The 23,236-nt window shown below is 36.5% G+C and overlaps 1 protein-coding gene across 2 annotated transcripts in view; it reads left to right on the top strand.

Annotated features, from left to right (window-relative positions):
- Positions 1 to 23,236, top strand: part of Snx25 (sorting nexin 25) — a 111,908-nt gene that overhangs the window by 80,062 nt on the left and 8,610 nt on the right. The window contains exons 8-15 of one of the 2 annotated variants that reach the window (XM_090354126.1): positions 2,768 to 2,899; positions 4,675 to 4,947; positions 7,926 to 8,090; positions 12,360 to 12,491; positions 15,140 to 15,280; positions 18,883 to 18,996; positions 19,882 to 20,046; positions 21,863 to 21,980. In XM_090354126.1, the coding sequence (XP_090210252.1) occupies positions 2,768 to 2,899; positions 4,675 to 4,947; positions 7,926 to 8,090; positions 12,360 to 12,491; positions 15,140 to 15,280; positions 18,883 to 18,996; positions 19,882 to 20,046; positions 21,863 to 21,980 (1,240 nt within the window). The remainder of the gene's footprint in view (positions 1 to 2,767; positions 2,900 to 4,674; positions 4,948 to 7,925; positions 8,091 to 12,359; positions 12,492 to 15,139; positions 15,281 to 18,882; positions 18,997 to 19,881; positions 20,047 to 21,862; positions 21,981 to 23,236) is intronic. The other variant, XM_090354127.1, reaches the window with a different exon arrangement.

The raw sequence follows: 23,236 nt of genomic DNA, 5'->3' as shown, positions 1-23,236 counted from the left end.
TGTCCATAATAAAGTAGTGACTTTAAATAACTTTATGTAGTGTAAAACTACATAAAGAGGATGAAGCTGAACTACATAAAATCCTGGAAATAGGTTGCTTCACAAATCTGAGACTTTTCTCACTCAGGTAACGATGGTGATTTTTGGACTGAAATCACAAGAGCCTGAGAATGGTGTAGGGGGGTCTACTCCTACTTTGGCACTTCTCCTAACTCTAAAGGGCCAAGTTTGTTTTCCAACACCCAGAGCATGCTAGGATTAAAAGAAACAATCACAGTATTTCTAATAAACTTGCCTGTGCCACCCAGGACTTCAATGCAAATGCCAAAATCCACTTTTGTGAGGTGTCAGTTGACCATAAAGAAGCCAATATCAGGATAATTTTACCCTGGATATAAAACTCTAATATTTACCTATTCTGAGTTTTAGTCTCACAGTGTTTTCCTTTTTCTCTCTTGGTTTGAGTTCAGGTTTGAATTCTGTGACTTTACCCTGCCTTTGTGCTCCACTGATGGATGAGCTTTTGTCTTTCTACTTATTCCTGGCTCAGTCTCCAAGAAAGCCTCTTCAGGAACATTGGACTGTAGCCCAGGATTCTTTACCTGAGTGAAGAAAGAGTTCCTGGCTTTTTTTTTTGTTGGACATATTTCTGGCTCATATTTCCTAGTCCAAGTTCAGTTGAACTTCTTAGAACATGGCAGATCTAGGCTTCAAAATGCTTCATTGACTAGTTTTCTATAAAGACAGATACTGCAATTTCAAAGTAAACAACTAGATACTAGTAGTCTGAATATTTCTGGAAACTAATTATTGGTGATCTGTAGCAATGGATAGCTATTTCCTTGAAGGAGCTTGCAAGAGAATGCCTTTTCCTTTCATTACATAAAATGGATCATTATCAGTAATAGAAAAGTTGAATGTACATTGATCACATGATGTGATTTTAGAAATACTGCCATAATATTTAATTTTAAGAATATCAAAATTAAATTTTATTTAATTGGAGTCCCCTTTATTAGCTACCATTTATTACTAATTCAGAAAAGCAGTTAGATCTTAAGTTCCTTTTAAATTAATTCGAGGTGTTTCTTCTAGTTGAGTCATAAATCATTACGAGAGTCATCTGTTTTCTTTTTATTGTGATTAATAGAAGGGTTACATTATATTCACCAGATAAAAGGTGCATAACTTCACAAACATTGGTACTCTTTCTCATGACATGGTCCCCATTTCCCTCCCACCCTGCCCCCGCTTATCTTGATTTCCCCCCTACCCTATCCAATTTCAAATAACCAAATAAGCACATATAAAATATATCAGATAACAAGGTGAAATATTGTAACAATATGAGATAACCAAGGGATGGCAAAAGAGATGAAAGATAATATAGTACATTAAGAACAACAACAAAAAAGCCACCTTTCTGAAGACATAGTAGAAACAATCTTGAACATGGACTGTTGCACTCTAAGAAAACAGATGACTTTAAGTTTCTACTATGTCTTCAGAAAGGTGGCTTTTTTGCTACGAACATTAAATAATAAACAAAAGTATATTAGAATTGATTTTGTATATTCATACAATGGAGTATTAGGGACAATTAAAATGCTTGTGAAAGACTTCGTGTTTGTTTGTTTGTTTTTTTGCCCATACTAGAGCTTGAACTCTGGGCCTAGGTGCTATTTGCAGGTTCCTTTAGCACTCTACCACTTGACCCACAGTGACACTTCTGGCTTTTTCTGTCAGCAATTGGACATAAGAGTTTCATGAACTTTCCTGTTCAGGCTGGCTTTGAACCGAGATCCTCAGATCTTAGCCTCCTGAGTAGCTAGGATTATAGGCATGAGCCACACTACACCTGGCTTAAAAACTTTTTAATGACTATGGCATTATAAAAAGTAAGGAAGATGTAGAACTATTTCTCTTCAATTAAAAAATATTGATAAGTACTTCTTTTCCTATACCATGTCCATGCTATAGGGAAAAGATTTTTTTTAATTTTTTAAATTATTTTTTATTTCAATGTATAGACGGGTTTCAATTATGTTCACCAGATAGAGGGTGCATTACTTCTCACACATTGATATCCCTTCTTATGTTTTTGTCCCCATTACCCTCCCCTTACCCCCTCCCTTCATTTTTCCCCTCCTATTTCAAATAAACAAGTAAACATCTATATAATATACTAGGTAACAAAGTAAGATACTGTAACAATATGAGATTAACCAAAGGGCAACAAAAGAGAAAAGAGAAAAACATAATACATAAAGAATAACAGTCACTTATAATTAAGCTCTTATTTCCATGACCTGGAGGTCCATTAATTTGGCCTCATCTTATAAAGCCTTATATATCTAGGGTTTGAACTATTGTAATCCTCTGCTCAGAGAGTTATAGATGTGTACTAATTATTACAGATGAGGGAAACCATTGAGCCTATGCGGGAAAAGATTTTTATCTGTCATTACCAATTATTGCATTTAATATCACATAGATGGCAAATTTGTTAAATGAGTGGCTGATTAATATAAAATTGGTATATTTTGAATATGTGCATTTTAATATTCAGTAAGCTTTATTCCATTTAAGATTTAAGAAGGTGATAAAAGAAATCTTTCAATTTACTAGGATACTCTATTACATTGGCTAAGACTGTAAACTTGTGTTTTTCCCTGAATAGAGAAGTTAATTAATTGGAAGTAAAAGCAAAATGCTATTTAAATTTTGATTTAAAAACAAAAAATGTGCTCTTTAATTTCCCTTATAGATTGTTCAATTTGAAGATATTTTGGCAAGTCCTTTCTACAGAGAGCACTTTCGAATATACATGGAAAGAATGGACAAGAGAGCTCTGATTGGTTTTTGGGAGTCTGTGGAACATTTAAAGAGTGCTAACAAGGTAAGGTAAATAGGCTTAAGGGCTATTAACCATTAGCTTAATATTAAGCCTAGGTGATGAAAACCTGCATGTAAGATCGGCATGAGGTAAGCATACATTAAAAGCATACATTTTAAATATTCATTTAATGTCCTATAAGCATATTAAGAAATGCTTGACATCTCTGGCCATAAAAGAAATGTAAATCAAAATAACTTTGAGATTTCACCTCACTCCAGTTAGAATGGCCATTATCAAGAAATCCAATAACAACAAATACTGGAGGGGATGTGGCCAGAAAGGATCACTGCTACACTATTGGTGGGAGTGTAAACTCTTTCAACCACTATGGAAAGCAGTATGGCAGTTCCTCAAAAGACTAAACATAGAGCTCCCCTATGACCCAGAAATTCCACTACTTGGCATTTACCCAAACATCCAGAAACAAGGATATACTAAAGCCACTAGCACAACGATGTTCATTGCAGCACTATTTACCATAGCAAAGATATGGAACCAACCCAGATGCCCCTCAGTTGATGAGTTTATCAACAAGATGTGGTATTTATACACAAAGTAAAAGGGATGTTTTGTACATCATGTTGCTCAAATGAGTGCTATTATGACAATGTAAATTTAAAACAATATAAATCATAGACTGCATTGGTTAAGGGACTATATCCAGTCTTGTAGCATTTTTAAATCTTCATAAGAATGCCTTTCATTGCTCAATTACTAGCCTCAAATTATCTCAATTTATGCAGACTTTGTATGGTATTTGCCAAAGCTATTAATCACCAGGCTGGACTCCAGGTGACTTCGGAGTGCTCTCAAAAGAATATTATGAAGAATGATCTGGGATTTTTCTAAATAACTGAATACAGTAGACACTTTAAATGACATAAGCACATTAGTACCTTGACTAGTCATTCATGTTTTCTCTGTTTATTGCTACTGTCGGGAATTTTATATACCACTCATAGAGAAACTGCAATGATTTTGTTAAATTATGTGTGTTTATGAAGTAGGCTGGTGATAGCCCAGGTATACTGCTTAAGACTAAGCTGCCCAATATTAGTGATGACAATACAATTATCGTGAAATAATGATTTTGAAGAATATTTATCTTCTTAAATTGTACAACTTCTGAGATGGAAAATTATATTTGTGGAATGAGTACTTCAATGATTTATATTAGATAAAAATCACATAGAATTTATTTGAGAAAATGTATCTCTCTGGGAGGGACATTATGGAGGAAAAAGTCATTGAAATTAAAAGAGAATTATTCTCATAATTATTTGTGCTTTTTTCCCCTTTGGCATTTAAAAGAAATTGTTCGATATAAAGTGTTCATTTTAGCTATAAAGTGTTCATTTTAGCAGGGTGTGGTGGTTCATGCCTGCAATCCTAGCAACTCAGGAGGCTGAGATCTGAGGATCAAGGTTCAAAGCCAGCCTGGGCACAAAAAGGACCTTTTATCTCCCATTAACCTCTAAAAAGCAGGAAGTGGGGCTTGGCTCAACGGTAGGGTGGTAGCCTTGAGCTAAAGAGCTCAAGGACAGCGCCAGGTGGAGTTCCAGCACCATGATCCACAAAAAAATAAATAAATAAATTGATTCATTAATTAAAGCATTCATTTTAAGGACCTTGTTTTTTCAGAAGCCTAAGCCCTACAAGATCAGGGTATATCCCAAACACCTTTCTTTCATCTTTAACATGCATACAATTTAGTGGAAAAGAATTTTTCTGGGAAATGATATTCTTTGTCTTTTTTTGTCTTTCTGTCTTTTCAGAATGAAATACCACAATTAGTTGGTGAAATTTATCAGAATTTCTTTGTGGAAAGCAAAGAAATTTCAGTGGAAAAATCCCTTTACAAAGAAATCCAGCAATGTCTTATAGGAAATAAGGGGATTGAGGTATTCTACAAAATCCAGGGAGATGTATACGAAATCCTAAAGGACAGGTACTACCCTTCCTTTATTGTCAGTGACCTGTATGAGAAACTGATGATGAAAGAGGAAGAGAAACATGCCTCCCAGTTGATTTCCAACAAGGATGAAATGGTAAGTCACACAGGATTTTCTGCTCCTTTTTTTTTTTTTTAAATCAGATGGACTTTACAATTAGATGAGCCAAATTTGGTGGTTATCGTAATCTTTTAATATAGAAGACTTTAGGCAGAATAAACATTGACTTAAATCATGATGTTGCTTGTGGTTTTGAATAGTATTTGTGGTCTTGAATAGTTCTTTCTCCTCCTTCTGTGCTTTCTCACTTGCTGTTCCTGCTCTGTTGAGTCAGAGATCTCTAAGTGCCTTGAGCACACCCCCAGTTTGACTCCTACATGGGGGCAGAAAAATATGTGTGTGAGGTATTTAGAGAATCAGAAGGGTAGTGTCCTGCCATTGAATAGAGAAAGGATGAGAAAAAGGTGAAGAAAGGATAATAATATGATAAGAAATATGGGAAATATTTTGGAGTTTAAGAAAAACCAGATGAAAGTATAATCCTTTAAAATAAACTTGCAAAGCCATACCTTTAGTCTAACTTTATTATCATATACTTCATCATTTTGGATAGCTCCAGGTGATATTTTTTCATTTGTTTGTATAATGACTTATATAAGCTTTAACACTGATACATAGAACAATTGTAGTGTACTTGAATTTTCTTTTCCTGCCCAGTTAAATGTATCCCCAGTCCTTAGTAATCGAATGTTTTTTGATAGTGTCACAAGTTGTTTGAGGTCTTTGAACTTTGGTTAAATTCCAGAATGTTCACATAGACTTCATTTTCTTTTGGTTTTGTTGTCTATTTTGTTTTGTTTTTCATATAAAAGCACTGAACTGATAGGTCAAAATTCACTGCTTTTTTATTTTGTTCGTTATGGGGCTTGAACTCAGGGCCTGGGCACTGTCCTTGAGCTTTTCCCAAGGCTAGAGCTCTACCACTTGTGCCACAGCACCACTTCCAGCTTTTTCTATGTATGTGGTACCAAGGGATCCAACCCAGGTCTTCATGCATGCTAGGCGAGCACTCTACCACTAGGCCAAACTCCTGGCTCCCAAACTCACTGCTTTCTACACTTTATTTCTGGTAGCTCACCAGTTTAACTGTGTTGTGTTTCTACTTCAAGAATTAAAATGAGGGGCCGGGAGTTTGGCCTAGTGGTTAAAGTGCTTGCCTAGCATGCATGAAGACCCAGGTTCGATTCCTCGGTACCACATACATGGAAAAAAGCCGGAAGTGGTGCTGAAGCTCAAGTGGTAGAGCTCTAGCCTTGAGAAAGTCCAAGGACAGTGCTCAGGCCCTGAGCTCAAGCCCAGGACTGGCAAAAAAAAAAAAAAAAAAAAAAGAATTAAAATGATTATAATATAGCAAATATCTAAATAAGGTTATTTAAATCAATGAAATTGCCAATATCTGATAAGTCAATTACATAAGCATTTGAACTGACAGTTCATATAGCAGGGTAATAGTAAACAAATGGAAAAAAATGTCCATATTCCTAAGATTCAGAGAAGGCCAATATGTACATCTGAACTTTTGGAAGCTATTAGCATTCTGTATTCCAGTAATCCCTAGAAATGGGAACATCCTAGATATGTATCATAAGAAAATAATTAAAATGTAGAAAATGCATTTTTGTTGTAGTTTATTTTAGTATAGCTGAGCAAAAAAACAAATCAACCCATAGGAGGTACAACAGCAGGAAAAACCTCAACAATGCAGTAGAAGGCCAAATAACTATAACAAGTTTTTAAGCCTGCAACAGCATATTTTTTAAAGAATATTCAAATAACTACAAGTTATATGATTATAATAAATGTATACATTTATGGATAGCAAGAATAAAAACAATTTAAGTCAGTTGTTTTTCTAGAACTATCTGTACTTTTTCTTTTGTGTGTGTGTGTGTGTACTTTTCCTTTAAAATGACTTTAGTTTGTTGTAATTAATAAAAATTAGGAAAAAAAATCTAGAAGCTGGTAGTGAGCAAACCAGAAATAATAGTTCTTAGTTTGTTTCAGTGCCCTGGATGCTGTTGGCTATTTCTGACACTAATCAATATGCTATTCAGAGTGTCCCAGATTTCATAGTTCTTTCTAAGCCACTTTTAAATACAAGTGCTTTTACTTGTAAAATAATCTTTACTTGTAAAATAATTTTGACTTGTAATATACATCTCCAAGAAAAGAACTGAACCAAGTACATCCTGAAAATACTAGTGGAAATTTGAAACTTTTACTTTATAGTACTTTCTTACAGTATCGATAAGAGACCAGGTAAATTAGATCTTTGTCAAAAAGCACACAATATTCAGATTGAATTGCACAGTTAATTTAGGGGCCTTCTCTTATTTGGTGTGGATTCCCTTGGATATACTGCTTGGGAAATAAAGGAATATAATTCTCCCAGTTTCTTTAGATTATTATATATTCCTTTTCTTTTTTTTTTTTTCCTTTCTTTTGTCCTCTCTCCCCACTCTCCTTAAGTCGTGAGGCTTGAACTCTGGGTGCTGTCCCTGAGCTCTTCAGCTCAAGGCTAGCACCCTACCCCTGGAGCCACAACACTGCTTCCAGTTTTCTAGTGTTTAATTGGAGATAAGAGTCTCACAAACTTTAGTGCCTGGGATGGCTTTGAACTGCGATCCTCAGATCTCACTAGGATTACAGGCATGAGCAACTATGCCCAACCTTTTTTTTTTTAAACTCAAAAAGTCCAACTGACTTTTTTTTTTGTGCCAGGGTTGGCTTTGGACCATGATCCTCAGATCTCAGCCTCCTGAGTATCTAGGATTATAGACTTGAGCCACCAGCACCTGACTGTATTTCCTTTACTACAGCTCTCCATATCTGTTACTTTGTTTCCAAACACTTTGACCTTTTTTTTTTCTTTGACAAAAACATAACAAAACAAAAAAGCACTCTAACCATTCTAGCACTCTGGAACAGTGTTTTGTAATGATACAAGATCTCTAAAATAAACAATGATCACTGAATTTTCTCTCATCATATGATGGTATACTATTTTCCCCCAGGTCCCAGGAGGTGAGGTTGGGGAGGATGCTGTGGATGAAGGCACCAGTGGAATTAATGAACAAGTCAGCTTTACTGTAAGCAAACTCAGAGAGCTAAATGAGAAACTCGAATACAAAAGGCAAGCTCTCAGTTCTATTCAGAATGCACCAAAACCTGACAAGAAGGTAACTATCGTGCTTTCAAGGCTATCTCTGAATATTTTCACTTGTCTGCTTTCATAGATAGTGCTTTTCACTTTATATTGAAAGGTTCTGGTTTCTTTAAAAATAATTTTAACAAAGAGCAAGTTCTATGTTTTTTTTGTTGTGGTGGTGGTGATGGCTGTTGTTATTGTTTTGTTCTTTGCTTCTGAGATGAAATTAGGAAAGTATTTTCTTTTAATCTTTCGTGTTTTGGAATTCTTTCTCACCATCAGCTTTGACTGATTATTCTTTCAAAGTAGCCTGACTACAGTGCTTTTAGGAAATGGGGTTAGGTGTTTGTTTATTTTAGTGCAAGTCCTGGATTTACAACTCAGGGCTAAGGCTTTATAGCTCTCTGCTACTTGAAGCACAGCTCCCCTAAGTTTTTTCTTTTTCATGGGAGATGATGGCGCTTTTTTGTTTTTTTTAAATTTCACCTGTCACAAATACAAGTTAAAGAACTGTATAGAACTACTCAAATAGTTGTTTTGCTAAAAAAAACTAACAGTACTTACTAAGTGGCAGTTTTCTTTTTTTCTTCCTATTCCTTTTCTGTACTAGGGTTTCAACTTAGGAACTCATGATTGCAAGGTCTGCCACCTGAGCCATGAGTCCAGCCATAATTAACCTTTTGAAAACTAAGCTTCTTGTATTGTCTTTATACCGCTGAAGTCTGATGAGGAAGTCTCTCTAATGTAGTTGATAGTAAAGCTCTGTGCTCTGCTGGATGGTCTCCTCTGACACTTCCACTTAGCTGACAGGCAACTTTGAATTAAAAAATTTTAGTGAACCACTTTGGGTTTTTTCCTTAGTACTTTTTAGTACTTAAGTACTACTCCCCTGAACATTTGAATGTTTTTATAATAAAAGAATATTCCTGAGATAAAATGTAGGGGAACAGGTGTAGTATCTGAATCTATTAATGATATCTAGTCAGCAGAGCCTTTCATATGTAAGCCAGTTACTATCTAGCTAAACCATTGTGTTGTTTTTCTGTTTTTCTTATTTTTTTTTTATTACACGGGGTAGACTCTAGTGTCCTTGCATGATGAGTAGGCCATCTACCACATTGCTTTAAACAGTGGGTTTTCTTTATGAAAAAAAAAGGGAAGTCTTGTACAGGAATATTTGTCAATAGTCATCTGTTGACAAAATTGTGAGGAAAAAGAAAGTTCAATGTGCAAGTTACCTTCATAATCCTAATAGTACTCTGAAGAGAAATGCTAGGTTTCTTGGCTTGTCATAAGAAATAGGTTTTGTGCACATATAACTTTGAGAGGCCTTCAGCATTCCTGGTAAAAATAACATCAATGAGATAACAGAATTAACTGGACTGGTAAATAATCAGTATCTTCAATGTGGCAGGGTCCTCAAGAACAGTTGTCTTGTTTGTTATGGACTCATTGTAAATCAAAATTAGCATGAAAGATGAGCTAGAGAATGTTCATTGAATTAGCGTGTTTGGCTCATTATTATATATTTGGTTGAAAGACACTCTTCAATCTTAAAAGAAATTTTAAAACATGCAATAAACATTCTGAGCTATAATTACATGAAAGAATTTTCAGGAGACTTGGAAAGAATCATTAATATGATGGCTCAATTTGAACACTAATCTCTGATCCCACCAAAAGCAGTCTACATTTCCTGATAAATCAAATTGTCTTCTGTTGTGTAGGGTTCATGGGGCTCCAGAAGGAGAAATTGTGCTTTTTTCATTCATGTTGACAAATATGAGATGTAAATAGAAAATTAAGGTGTTTGTAAAGGTTTTGATGACCTAGCAGTTAATTACATACCTCAAAGAAACTTTTATTAGAATGGCTTTTTTTGTATTAAATATGTAGTTGTGAGTCAGAACAGTTTTGCATATATCCAGTACTGGTGCAAGTTTTTTTTTTTTTGGTGGGGGGAATTGTTTTCCCCAGTGAAGCAAGCCAGGAATATGCTTAGAGCTTGGCACCAGCTACTGGGTATGTAGATAGTCTTGTAGTTTGCTTGCTTGAAATCTGTCAGGATTTATCTTATTTCTTTGGAGAGATCTGAAGCAGACTATCCATTCTACAGTATTATTGGAAGTAAATCATTAGTCAAAGGATCTAATAAAAGAAAACAAGAGTAAATACACGATGCTGTGGAAAATTAGTGAAACAATCTGACACCTGCTTTGAAGGAGCAGACATGGCTATGGACTTAAAACATGCATGAAAATAAAATAGGCATTGGTGATCAAATGCAGGATGACCGTATAGTCAAGAGATACTTCCTGTGTGTCTTCTGAGGAAGGAGACAGGTAGGCTGTGTGTTCTGAAGAGTTTAGGGACAAAGCCCTTTGGGGCTCATAAAAAGAGATGTGAAATACAAAAAGATGACAGGCATAGCATTTTAAAACATACATATTTGTTTTTAAATTTTACATTCTAAATTTATTTTATGTATAGAGTTCATCAAAATTGTTTTGCATCAATTATCAACCATCTTGAAGCATTTTTCATTATGCCAAACTAAACTTACTCATTAAACAATGACTCCTCATGTCTCCCTACAGCCCCTGGCAACTACCATTCTGCTTTCTATCTCCATGAATTTAACTATACTAAGTACTTCATTTGGGTGGAATCATACAGTATTTGTTCTTTATGCTGGCTTGTTTTACTTTGCACAGTGTCTACTGTGTTTTTCTTCATGATAGTACATGTTCAAATTTAATTACATTTTATTGTGTTAACCATTCTTCCATCAATAGATATTCAGTCTGCTTTCACCAGTTGGCTGTAGTGAATAATAGTGTTGTGAAGGTGTAAGTGTAGGTGACTTTTAGAGGTCCTGTTTTCGATTCTTTTGTGAGTATGCTTAGAGGTAGAATTGCTGGGTCATATAGTAATCTGCTTTCAATTTTTGAGGAACTACTTTACTATTTTCCACAACGTTTAAGTCATGTCCCTTCCTCACTTGCTTCTTCCTTCCTTCTCATTTTCCTCTTCTTCTTCCTCTTCTAAAAACTATAAAGCAATAACTCATTGTGGCTCTATTTTTCCCACTAATTTCTCGCATAATAGTGAGGATTGGCATGATTTTGGGTGCTCATTAATCATGTCTCTAGTAGTTGGGATTGCAGGCATGTGCCATCCTCCTCAGCCCATCCTTGGGCTTTATGCAAGCATTCCACTGCTTTGAGGAAGGAAGCTTTCTTTTTATTTATTTTTTTATTTTATTGTAGGGATAATGTTTAGGGGGGTTACAATTACATTCATCAGGTAGTGGGTGCATTACTTCTCACACATTGATATATCCTTCTCATGTTTTTGTCCCCGTTTGCCTCACCCTCCCTCTTCCAATCATTCTGTCCCCCCCTTCCCTTCCCTATTTCAAATAAATGTATATACAATATACCATGAAACAAGTCAGATACAGTAACAACATGAGATTAATCATAAGGGCAAAAAGAGAAGAGAAATAACACAGTACATAAAGAACAGAAATCACACAAGATAAACCTCTTGTTTCCATATCCTAGAGTTCATTTCATTTAGTCTCATGAAGAATGAAGCTTTCTGTTAATTTTTACAATCAGGAAGTTTGAGTCCTCCAAATTTTGGAGGGACCATTTTGTGTCCCTTGAGATTTTTTTTTCCAGTCCAGGGGCTTGAATTCAAGTTTGAACACTGTCCTTGGGCTTTCTCAAGGTTAGAGCTCTACCACTTGAGCCACAATACCACTTCTAGCTTTTTTTCTATGTATGTGGTACCATGCATATTAGGCAAGCACTGTTACCACTAGGCCAAACTCCAGGACCCATCCCTTAGATTCTATATAAAGTTTAGAATGGATGTTTTTATTTCTATTAAATATGGCATTAAAATTATGGTAGTATTTACATTGGATAAGTCGGTTGCTGCGGTTAGTACTGATACCTTAAAAATATTTCTCCATCTACGCAGACGGATGATAGTATTCTTCCCTCACCACGTACAGTAGAATGCTCATTCAACCTTTCATGTCTTCATGTAAGACATGTAAAGATTTGTTCTTTTTAATTTCTTTTATCAATGTTTTGTAGTTTCCTTTGTAGGAAACTTTCACTTCCTTAGTTACATGTTTTATTCTTTTTGGTGCTACTATAAATGGAATTTTTTAAAATATCATTTTTTATTGTTCATTGTCAGCTTATAGAAACAACTGGCTTGTATATGCCAAGTTTCTAGCTTTTAAAATGTTTCCATAAATACCAAGATGTTTTTCTTGTGGCAGATTGTTTCCAAGTTGAAGGATGAAATACTTTTAATAGAGAAGGAACGCACAGACCTTCAGCTGCACATGGCAAGAACAGACTGGTGGTGTGAGAACCTCGGCATGTGGAAAGCCTCCGTTACCAGTGGAGAGGTAGGCTTTGTTGCTTTTCCCACTTACTCTACCAGTGTTCTTTTGCTCTCTTTCTCTCTCTTTCTTTTGTTCCCTCACACTTTTTCTTTCTCTCTCTCATGCTTTCTTTTTGCTTCTTTCTCGTTCGTTCTTCTTCTCTTTCCCTTCTTTTCATTTGTGCTGGTCCTGGGACTTGAACTCAGAGCCTGAGTGTTATCCCTGAGCTTTTGTACTCCAAGGATAACTCTGTACCACTTCTGGCTTTTCTTAGTTAACTGGACGTAAGAGTTTCTTTGACTTTCCTAACTTAGGCAGGTTTTGAACTGTGATCCTCAGATCTCAGCGTTATGAGTAGGTAGGATTATAGTCATGAGCCTCCTGTACTTGGAAGTTTAACTTCATAGGACAAGATTTTGTCCACATTCTTATAGACCACATCTGCCCATTGCCTTCCTCCCTCTGTGTTCATCTCTGGTTTGTCCATGATTGCGACATATCGCAGGCTGCTTGGCTTGGATTGATCTCATCCACATCAGACAGAAAATTGTCCTCTTTGCTGGAAAATTGTCAACAACATTGCCAGGGGGACATTTTAAGTCCTTGAGATACCTATGTATTTATTTTTCTATTGATGATGGAAATATTTTTTTTGTTTTTTGGGTTTTTTTGCATTTTTTTTATTGTAATTAGTAAAAGGGTTACATGATATTTGCCAGATAGAAGGTGCATTAATTCACATACATTGATACCCTTTCACATGTCTTGGTACCCATTTCCCTCCCCCCCGATGGAAATATTTTTAAAATGTGAAAACAGAAAATTAAAAGTTTAAGTTCATCTGTTCTATTCCACTGATGTGACTTCAGTTGCTTAAATCTCAGAGGCTTTACCATCTTTAATAATGAATATTTTTCCTTTCAATTGTCTGGATGTTCTTCAAGGACTGTGGGATAACACTGTGCAGACTGTGCTTCATCCCTTTTTGTCTATACAATATTTCAGTTTGGAGTAAAGATGCTTCTAAGCATTGATTTTACACTGTTGCTGCTTCTAACTCCTCCCTTCCCACCTACCATCAGTGAAGTGCCATGCAAGAGATGAAAGTCATGTCTGTTACTTTATGCTCACATAACAGTACCCTGAGAAAGATGGTGTTAGTAATTTGTTTCATCACCATTTGAAAAGGCTTATTGTTATGTGTCTCTGCCATTTTCTCAGTGGCTTGACACTCTTTTTAAAATTTATCATCTAGGGCTGGGAGTTTGGCCTAGTGGTAGAGTGCTTGCCTAGCATGCACTAAGACCCAGGTTCAATTCCTTGGTACCACATACATAGAAAAAGCCAGAAGTGGTGCTGTCTCTCAAGTAGTAGAACTCTGCCCTTGAGAAAGTCCAAGAACAGTGCTCAGGCCCAAAGTTCAAGCCCTAGGACTGGCAAAAAAAAAAATATAATCTTAATTTCATGGCTAGATAGATTGCAAAACAGAATATACCCTCCAGGAATTACCATGGACAGACTCATAGTATGTGAACACTTAAAAAGTGCTTATTGACACATGTTAGCACTCCCATTAAGCTATGCTGCAGTATTGTACACATTTTTTTGAGGAAAAATAGGGAATAATGGACTAGAAAAAGCTCTTTTCGTATCATATAGAATATAGAATATATAGAAAATATAATCATTGATGACTGTGGGTGTAACTACTATTTGGGTAGAAATCTAGGTATATGATAAGCTCAGAGATATATAATGTCAGAAGGTCATAGAGGAAAACTGTGGGAGGAGCCTCTCAGTTTTACTTAAAGCTTCCTGTGACATTTCACAGTGTGTTGAAATCATCTTCCAAAGGCACACATGGAAGATAGGAGGGAAGCAGGAGAATCCCCTACAAAGAACTTTGCCCTGAGAATCAGTTTTTTACTCAAAAGTTTTCTAAAAATCTAAAGGAAATAGGGAGGGGTGAGAGAGGTCAGCTGACCTCCCGTACTTACAAAGTACTCCAAATAGGAAATATGTGGAAGTTTTTGTTTATTTTGAGCTGGACTCCTGACATCTCATGCTCGCTGAACCTCATATTGCATATGTGGTTCCAGAAAAGTCTGTTACCCTATCTATGATTCTATTTCTCTATCCATGCAGAGGGAGAGTATTCTTCCCTCACAGAGTTCAGCTCCTTCTTACATAGCTTTGCTTTGTCTTTCTTGTGGACTGCTCTCTAGTTTTATGATATAAATTTAGGCTCAGACTTAGTGCATTTTTTTGTTTTATTTTTGTTACCTATTGAAATTTAGAATAATAGTATAGTTCTGTGTGTGTGTGTGTGTGTATGTGTGTGTAATGTCTAAGTTGAGAGGTAAACAAATTATGTTTCTCAGTATAAAATTTCATAAGGAATCTTGGAGGCTGGGTGTGGTGGTAACATGCCAGTACTTCCTGCATTTAGGAGATTTACAAGTTAGGATACCATAAGCTATGTAGCAAGATCCTGTTTCAAAAAAGAGAACTCATGGTTTTTGAATTCTGAAGTAAAGCTCAGGAAGCCTTCAGATAGAAGGTTAAGTCTCATGTATTCATTGTCACACCAAGAAAAGGGAAACCTTGGGGACTTTCAAATCTTCCTTCCATATCCATTCACCTTATCTTTTGTTGTTTTTTTTTTTCTCAAGGTTACAGAAGAGAATGGTGAGCAGATGCCTTGTTACTTTGTCACAGTGAGTCTTCAAGAAGTTGGAGGAGTTGAAACTAAGAATTGGACTGTCCCAAGAAGGCTCAGTGAGTTTCAGAATTTACACCGTAAACTTAGTGAGGTACGTACGAATGCTTGTGAACACAAGAGCCTACAATTGCTGAGCACCAAGAGATTCCAGAGACTGTAGCAGGATTTATTCTCATTTTTGTATGCAGGTATTAGAGCCAGAACTCATGATCTGACTATAGCTTTTTGCTTTATTTCTGGCTTTTTGGTGGTTAGTTGGAAATTAAGAGTCTCATAGACTTTTTCTGCCTAGGCTGAGCCAGTATCATGAAATCTCAGCCTTCTGGGTGGCTGGGATTACAGGAGTGAGCTATGGTTTCCTGGTCTGTTGCAGGCTTTATGTATAGGGGTACTGATTAATCTTTTTCCTTGTTGCTGATACTGATATGGTGACATTTCAGCCTGAAATAAAGTCTTCAGGTCTGTTGTCTGATTTTCATTATAAATTACCACAGAAGCCTAGAGATGAGAGACCAATTCTTATTAAGAGAATAAATGTATGCAAGGAATTTAGAAAAATGATTGGCACACAGCCAGATGGAGCAGCTCAAGCTTATTACCTAGCCACTTGGGAGTTAGAAATGATAGTTCAAGGCCCGCCTCAGGCCCATCACCCACCCCCCCTCAAAAAAATCCCTCAAAACAATAATGACAAAAAAACCTTCTTCAGACTCTTACCTCAAACAATGGTTGGGTGCAGAGGTACAAGCTTGTCATCCCTAGCAACATGGGAAAGCACAAATAGGAGGGAGGATTGAAGTCCAGACATGTCTGAGTATAGAGCAAGAGCACAATGCTATCTTGAAACTAACCAGTACAAAATAACCTACAAACACATATACATACTCACACACATAATACATACTCCCATAGGTTGTAATACAGCTTGAATCCCCTGCTATGTTTGAAAGCCACTAATCTAGGTTACTTTTTTTTAATTTGGTAGGCGAAGGAAACTAATTCCAGAACTTAATTGACTCATAGGATATGTATACAGTGGCCTAATCAGGAGTATAGTCTGAGTTATCCTACTTTCACATTTCCTGAAGAAACTACATCTTACCTAACTCTCCTTCTGTTGAACATAATTACCCTTTAGTCCTGTAATAAAAAGCCTTTCAATCACTTCTACCTTCATTATGTCCATTTTCTTCATGCTCAAAATAACCCAGAGTCCTATGGTCAACCCTCAGAATCCTTTTTGAACAATGTTACCCCTTCCCTTGTTCTCTCCCAGCTTTTCTTTCCCATGTTCACCCCAAGATATATAGTTTTCAGCTTAGTTCTACTAAGTACCAGTGCTACTTTGGTTCACCTTATATTCCTCTATATACATATATTTTTTTTACTGAGTTCTAAACACTATAACTACATTTAAAAGCATGGTAGCCAAAAGTGAATGCCATACATACTAGTGTTTCTCACCCTATGGTCATTCCATAGAAAACAAAATATTTATCTCAATGTAAGAATAAAGAATTCCCTCCTTTTCTCCAAAAATAAATAAATAAAGTATTCCTGCCGGGCACAGTGGCTCACGCCTGTAATCCCAACCACTTAGGAGGCTGAGATCTGAGGATTGTGATTCAGAGCCAGCCCAGGCACTAAAGACCTTGAGACTCTTATTTCCAATTAATCACTAAAAAACCAGAAGTGACATTGTGACTCTAGGGTTAGGGTGGTAGCCTTGAGCTGAAGAGCTCAGGGACAGTACCCAGGCCCAGAGTTCAAGCCCCATAACCAAAAAAAATAAAAAGAAAGAAAGAAAGAAAGAAAGAAAAAGAATATAAAGTATTCCCCAAGTTGTAAAGTAAAATTGACAAAACAGAAAACTGTTTATTGCTTGACAAACCACTAAAGTTTAGTGTTGTTTCTAATAAATATGGCAGGAGAAAATAATTTGGGCATGATTTGGAAATAAAAAAATTGAAAAATGAAATATGCTTAGAATATAAATAATTACCCTGAAACATTAGAAGAAATAAACCTTTTGTTATTTTGTGTCTATTCTTTTGCCTTAGCATTTGTCCTCTCTGTGGCCTACTAGCTGGGCTCTTCCAACCTTTGCTATTTTTGATTACATCTGTCTTCCTGTTGTGAGAACATCTCCTGTTGACAATTGTAATAGGAAGCAGCTTTTGGATCACTAGAGATTTTAATCTTGCCTTCTAAATGTCACTGCCTATTTCATTTCTCTAAAATTTCATATGATTGTCCCAAGGATAAAATAGCACATACCACATTTCTAGCACAGAGTCTGATAGATTTTTGTCTACAAAGAATAATATTGGTAATAATTACTTTCTATCACTTATACATTATTTATGTTAATTTTTAAATTTAAAACAGTAATAAAGCTGAAGACCAGGTTTTCTTTCATTTGTTTCTTTTAGTGCTGATAGCTATTTATAACATTAGAAATGCAACTTGTATTTATTTATTTTGATGGTACTGGGGCTGGAAGTAGGAGTCTCAACCTCTTGTTTGATTTTCTGTGCATGGCTGGTACTCTGCTACTTCAACCATGCCTCCAGTTTAATATTTTTCAGGTTAGTTGGGGATAGTTTCATAGACACTACTACTGGGGATGGATTTGACCTATGATCCTCAGATTTCAGCTTCTTGAATAGGTATGATTACAGGTGTGAGCCACTAATATCCAGCAAAATATACTTCTAAAAGAAAACTTTTGTGAGCGGGACTTATGCAGATAGCATTGTCATCCTGGCTTCATGATTTCTCAATTTCCAGGAATTTGTAGGTCTGTAGAGGAGCTTTAATTTAGCTTGATTCAAGTGGATAGATTTTTTTTTATTGTCGGGATAAATGTATAGAGGTTACAGTTATATTCATCAGGTAGTAGGTGCATTGCTTCTCATACATTGATACCCTTTCTCATGTTTTTGTCCCCATTCCCCTCCCCTAATTCCCTCCCAATCATCTTGTTTTCCCCCTTCCCTTCCCTATTTCAAATAAATAAACGTATATACAATATACCAGGTAACAAAATCAGATACAGTAACAATATGAGATTAACCATAATGGCAAAAAGAGCGAAGAGAAATAACAGTACATTAAGAACAACAATCACATAAGATAAACCTTTTGTTTCCATATCCTAGAGCTCATTTCATTTAGTTTCATCCTATATGACCTTATGCACCTAGGTTTTGAGCTATTGTAATCCTCTGCTAGGAGAGTCCTAGATGTGTACTAATTATTACAAATGAGGGAAACCATTGAGCCTATGTTCCTTTGGGTCTGGCTTACTTCACTTAATATGATTTTTTCCCAGTCTTTCCATTTCCTTACAAATGGGTAATGTCATTCGTTCTGATGGTATTATAGAATTCCATTGTGTATAAGTACCATATCTTCTTGATTCAGATGGATAGATTTTAGATGGATCTGGAGATCCACTTCTGTATTCCCTGTGCTCAGAAGGCTGAGACAGGAGGATCATAAGTTTGATTCCAGCTTGTACTACATAGCTAAACTGTCTCAAAAAAGGCAGAAAAAAAATCAAAAGTCTTAAATAGCAGAGGAACAAATTCAAAAGGAAGATATTAGTTCTGATTATTACTGTAAAGTGTTTTTAAAACTGAAATGTAATTTTAAAGCTCTAACATTTAATTTTAATTTTTTCCCTCTCAGTGTGTCCCTTCTTTAAAAAAAGTCCAGTTGCCTTCTCTTAGCAAGCTGCCTTTCAAATCTGTAGATCACAAGTTTCTGGAAAAGTCAAAGAATCAATTAAATAAGTTTTTACAGGTAAGCAATTGAAATGTTTTGGCTATAAGAGGAAATAGTTTGCTATTTGGGATTATACAAACCCATCCTAAGAGCTGACTAGTTTTCTCCTCATCATTTCCTGCACCACCACCAAAGGTAACTAACTGCTGTGCATCTTACTGAACACCCACCAGTGGGTGATAGTTTCCACTGGTCTGTTCACTCATGAATTCTTTGTCTTATCAAAGTACACACAGCATTTTACAGTTATGCATAAACATGATTTATTTTCTGGTTTCTTTTTTCCTGGGCCAGATAGATAGATGTACAAATCTCAAGGAAATTTCTAGTTCATAGGTCAATGAAGACCTATATGAACGCTGTTTGGGAAGTGGTGGGATACAGTGGAATGAAACAATTGCCTAGTAGGCAGCTATAGCATGTAATAACTCTAGGTTCTTTTCTCATCAGGCATACAAAATCTGAACACAAGTATAAGAATCTTGAGTGATATCTATGGATTATTTTCCAAAGTCCTAAGTTGTTCTAACACAAATGAGAAAAGTTGCCTTTCAAAGGTAATAGCTCCTTATATCTGTGAGTGAGAAGCAAGGTAAGAACTGTTTGTGGCTCCAAGCAGAATAGAATGGAGGGAGCTCTGTTCTCTGCATGGGATCTCCCACAAACAGACTGACTAGCAAAGAGTGACTTACCTTACCCCAGACAGGAGCATATGCACCACTAAGATTACTGAAAATAGATCATATATAGCTTATTGCAGAGAGAAAAGGAAAAGGTTCAGAATGGATGATGAGAGTAAGCCCATAACACGACCACTTTCGTTGGCCATGCTTGTATTGGCTCCCAGGACCACAGAATTTCCTATGTAGACGTAATCAATCCATCAATCCTCTTTTTCTACAGAATCTACTTTCAGATGAAAGACTCTGTCAGAGTGAAGCACTTTATGCCTTTTTGAGCCCTTCTCCTGACTACCTCAAGGTTATTGATGTGCAGGGGAAAAAAAACTCCTTCTCATTATCCTCATTTTTTGAAAAACTTCCTCGTGACTTCTTCTCCCATCAGGAGGTGAGTGGCCAAAAGGTTTTGTGTTTTTTTTTTAAATACTTTTATATCCTGTTCATGCAGATCTCTTTTTAAAGTCTGTTTTAAGTAACATATTTGAAATCTGGCTACTAATGGAAAGCAAATATATCCGTTTTCTTTCATGTTTTGCTGTCATAGTTTGTAATATTGGCTTGTTACCCCCTGTAAGTTAGCTGGAAAGAGTAGATACAGAACCATCATTGTGGAGGAGTTGAAATTTCAGGAGAGAAGGTTCTGTTTGTGAGATAGTATAGTGGTCATTGGACTATAGACAACTAGCAGGTTTCCGTATTGTTTTCCCAGAACATAAGGCAAGGCTTTATGCCAGGCTTGGAAGTTTCAATTTCATTTTTAGAAATGGAGAACATGGGTTATTTTAAAGCAAGATGATCTAATAACATTATACATGAGTAAAGGAATATGGCTGCATTCATTTTCAGTCTCATTTTCTGACCTGGGGTCTTGATCCATATGTAAACTACTGAAGTTCCTGTTTGATTCTTTAGAAATTTACACAAACCTGTCCAAAATTTGCCTTTTCCTTAGTCTTTTGCCAGTTGGCTCTACTTCTTTACCAGGGTTGGCATAAGGAGCTTGCAGAGAGGGACTGAACACTGAAAGGAAAATATTGCTTTACTATGTTGTTTGCCAGGAGAAATATGTGCACCCTAGAACATGCCCACACCTCTGATCATCTCTGTACATAACTCAACTTCTTCCACCCAGCTCCTCTCCATCCATCGAGGCTCTGTAGCTTCCCCCCATTGCCTCCCTTATGTGCTTAAACCACTTGTGACATTCATGAGACTCAGTCACCCTGAAGTGATTCTTAGAAGTATTTGATATTATTAGACTTCCATGAGGTTGAGAATTCTCAGTCCTTTATTCTTATAACCCTATGTCAACCCGAGAGGCCTGTCATAGCTCACTGTCTGATCCCATGACTTCCACTTTTACCTCTATGCAGATATGACTGAACATCCTAAGGTCTTCTATGGCATGATGTTTAGGTCTTCATGACCACACTTCATCTTGTTCTGTAGAAATAGCTGTGTGTGGGTGTGTGTGTATATCTCTGCCTGTCTGTCTGTCGGTCTGTCTGTCTGTCTGTCCGTCTGTCTATCTGTATGTCATTGGTGGGTGCTAAAAGTTTGTAACTAACTTGGTATGTGGCCTGTAATAATTTTAGAACTGAAACTTGCTGATGTGTAGATCAGGAAATGAGACTAACATAATAAACTCTTGAGGAAAGCTTTAAAAATAACTACTACTTTAGAATATACATATTTAGAAAAAAGTAATTAATTCAAAACCATTTATGTTAATAGCCTTTTTGAAACTTAATACTTTGCTATAATTTTTAGAAAATTATCCTACTATCCTACTATCTACTATCTGTTAATTCGATTTTATTCCAGGGATAGAAAATTGTTGTTGTTTAATTAGCTTGTTTACTTTCTTTTTCTTTTTGGTCGGTCATGTGGCTTAACTCTGAGCATGAGCTCTGTCCCTGAGCTCTTTAGCTCAAGGCTACCACCCTACCCTTGAGCCACAGCACCACTTCCAAATTAGTTTGTTTTCTTAAACCTTGAATAAGACTTTAAGAATCAAACATGTTCTTCAGAAAAAACATTTTGTCTTCCACATTTTGAAAAAGGATGGATCTCTGCATAAAGTTTGAGGAACTGTGTAAGGCTAAAATAAGAGCAGATAGTTCAGAATTTGTATTTGAAGACAGAAAACAACTACGATTTCCATGCATAAGTGACCTGCATCCTGTTACTTGCTGTATCCCCAGGAAGAGATAGAAGAAGACAGTGACCTCTCAGACTATGGTGATGATGTGGATGGGAAGAAAGATTCCTTGGCTGAACCATGTTTCATGTTGATTGGGGAGATTTTTGAACTTAGAGGAAGTAAGCTTTATTTTTGTTACTGTTTAATAATATTGCCTGATTAAGTTAGGCTCAGTTAATGTTGCTTTATTCCTATAATGAATCATATATGTATTTATGTTCATACATTCATTCATCTAATAAATAGTTTGAAGAAAAACCAGATGATGAAGGTATTCTTTGTTAGTGTTGAAGACACTGCCTTAAGATAGATAACAATTCCATACTCCCTGCTTTGTCCCTGTAGGTCCTCTCAATACAAAAGGATAAAATACAGTTTACTTTTTTTTTTTTTTTTTTTTGCCAGTCCTGGGCTTGAGCTCAGGGCCTGAGCACTGTCCTTGGACTTTCTCAAGGCTAGAGCTCTACCACTTGAGCCTCAGCACCACTTCCGGCTTTTTTCTATGTATGTGGTACCGAGGAATTGAACCCGGGTCTTCATGCATGCTAGGCAAACACTTTAACCACCAGGCCAAACTCCCGGCCCCTACAGTTTACTTCTTTCATGTCATCCAACATTGTTGCTTGCTTTATCATCAGAAGGCATACAGAAATATTTTCTAGCAGATGAAGAGTCTTCCTCTTCTTGTTTAAAGGTATAGTTTTGGTGTTAGGATAGCGTGATGGCCAGGAATGGCAGGAAAGCCTCTGGTCCCTTCCTCCTCCAGTCTCCTTCCTCCAGTGCTGTGATTCTCGGTAGAGGGAAGTGTGTGACACTTGGTGATTCCTGGAGATATTTGATTGTCACGGTCTAGGGCTGGGATCACAGCTGACATCTTGGGAGAAGATAATACTGAGAAACCTCCTACAGTGCTCACTGTAGCATCTACAAGTTACTAGCCACAGTCACAATGCCAGGACTAAGAAATCCTGCCCTAAAGATACTAAAAGAACATTTGCAATCTGGGGATCTGTTTTCTTAAGAGCTATGTGAGTGCCTGACCCCAGAATAGTGTTTTGGTAAAAGATAAGCTACATGCCTTAGTCTTGAGTCCTGAATGGAACTCACTACTCTCTGCTTACCTGTTCACAGCTCTGCCACACTCACACTTAGGATACCTGCCTTCTGCTCATACCTAGAGATTCAGTACTAGCTGGAGACATGGCAGGTGCCTAATGCCTTCGAGCCACTTAGAAGAGTAAGCAAAGAGATAGAGTGTATGAGACATACTAGTGTCACCCAATAATAAAATGTTAACTCATGATTATTCTGGGCTTCCTCCATTCAGTCAGTTATTCTCTTATCTTGAGGGGAAATGTGATAGGCAAAGAGTGGT

The sequence above is a fragment of the Megascapheus bottae genome, chromosome 20 (genome assembly GCF_031878675.1).
Source record: "Megascapheus bottae isolate mThoBot1 chromosome 20, mThoBot2.hap1, whole genome shotgun sequence".
NCBI classification, from domain to species: Eukaryota; Metazoa; Chordata; class Mammalia; order Rodentia; family Geomyidae; genus Megascapheus; species Megascapheus bottae.
Note: the sequence above shows the minus strand (reverse complement) of the source record. Positions and strands in the feature narration are given on the sequence as shown.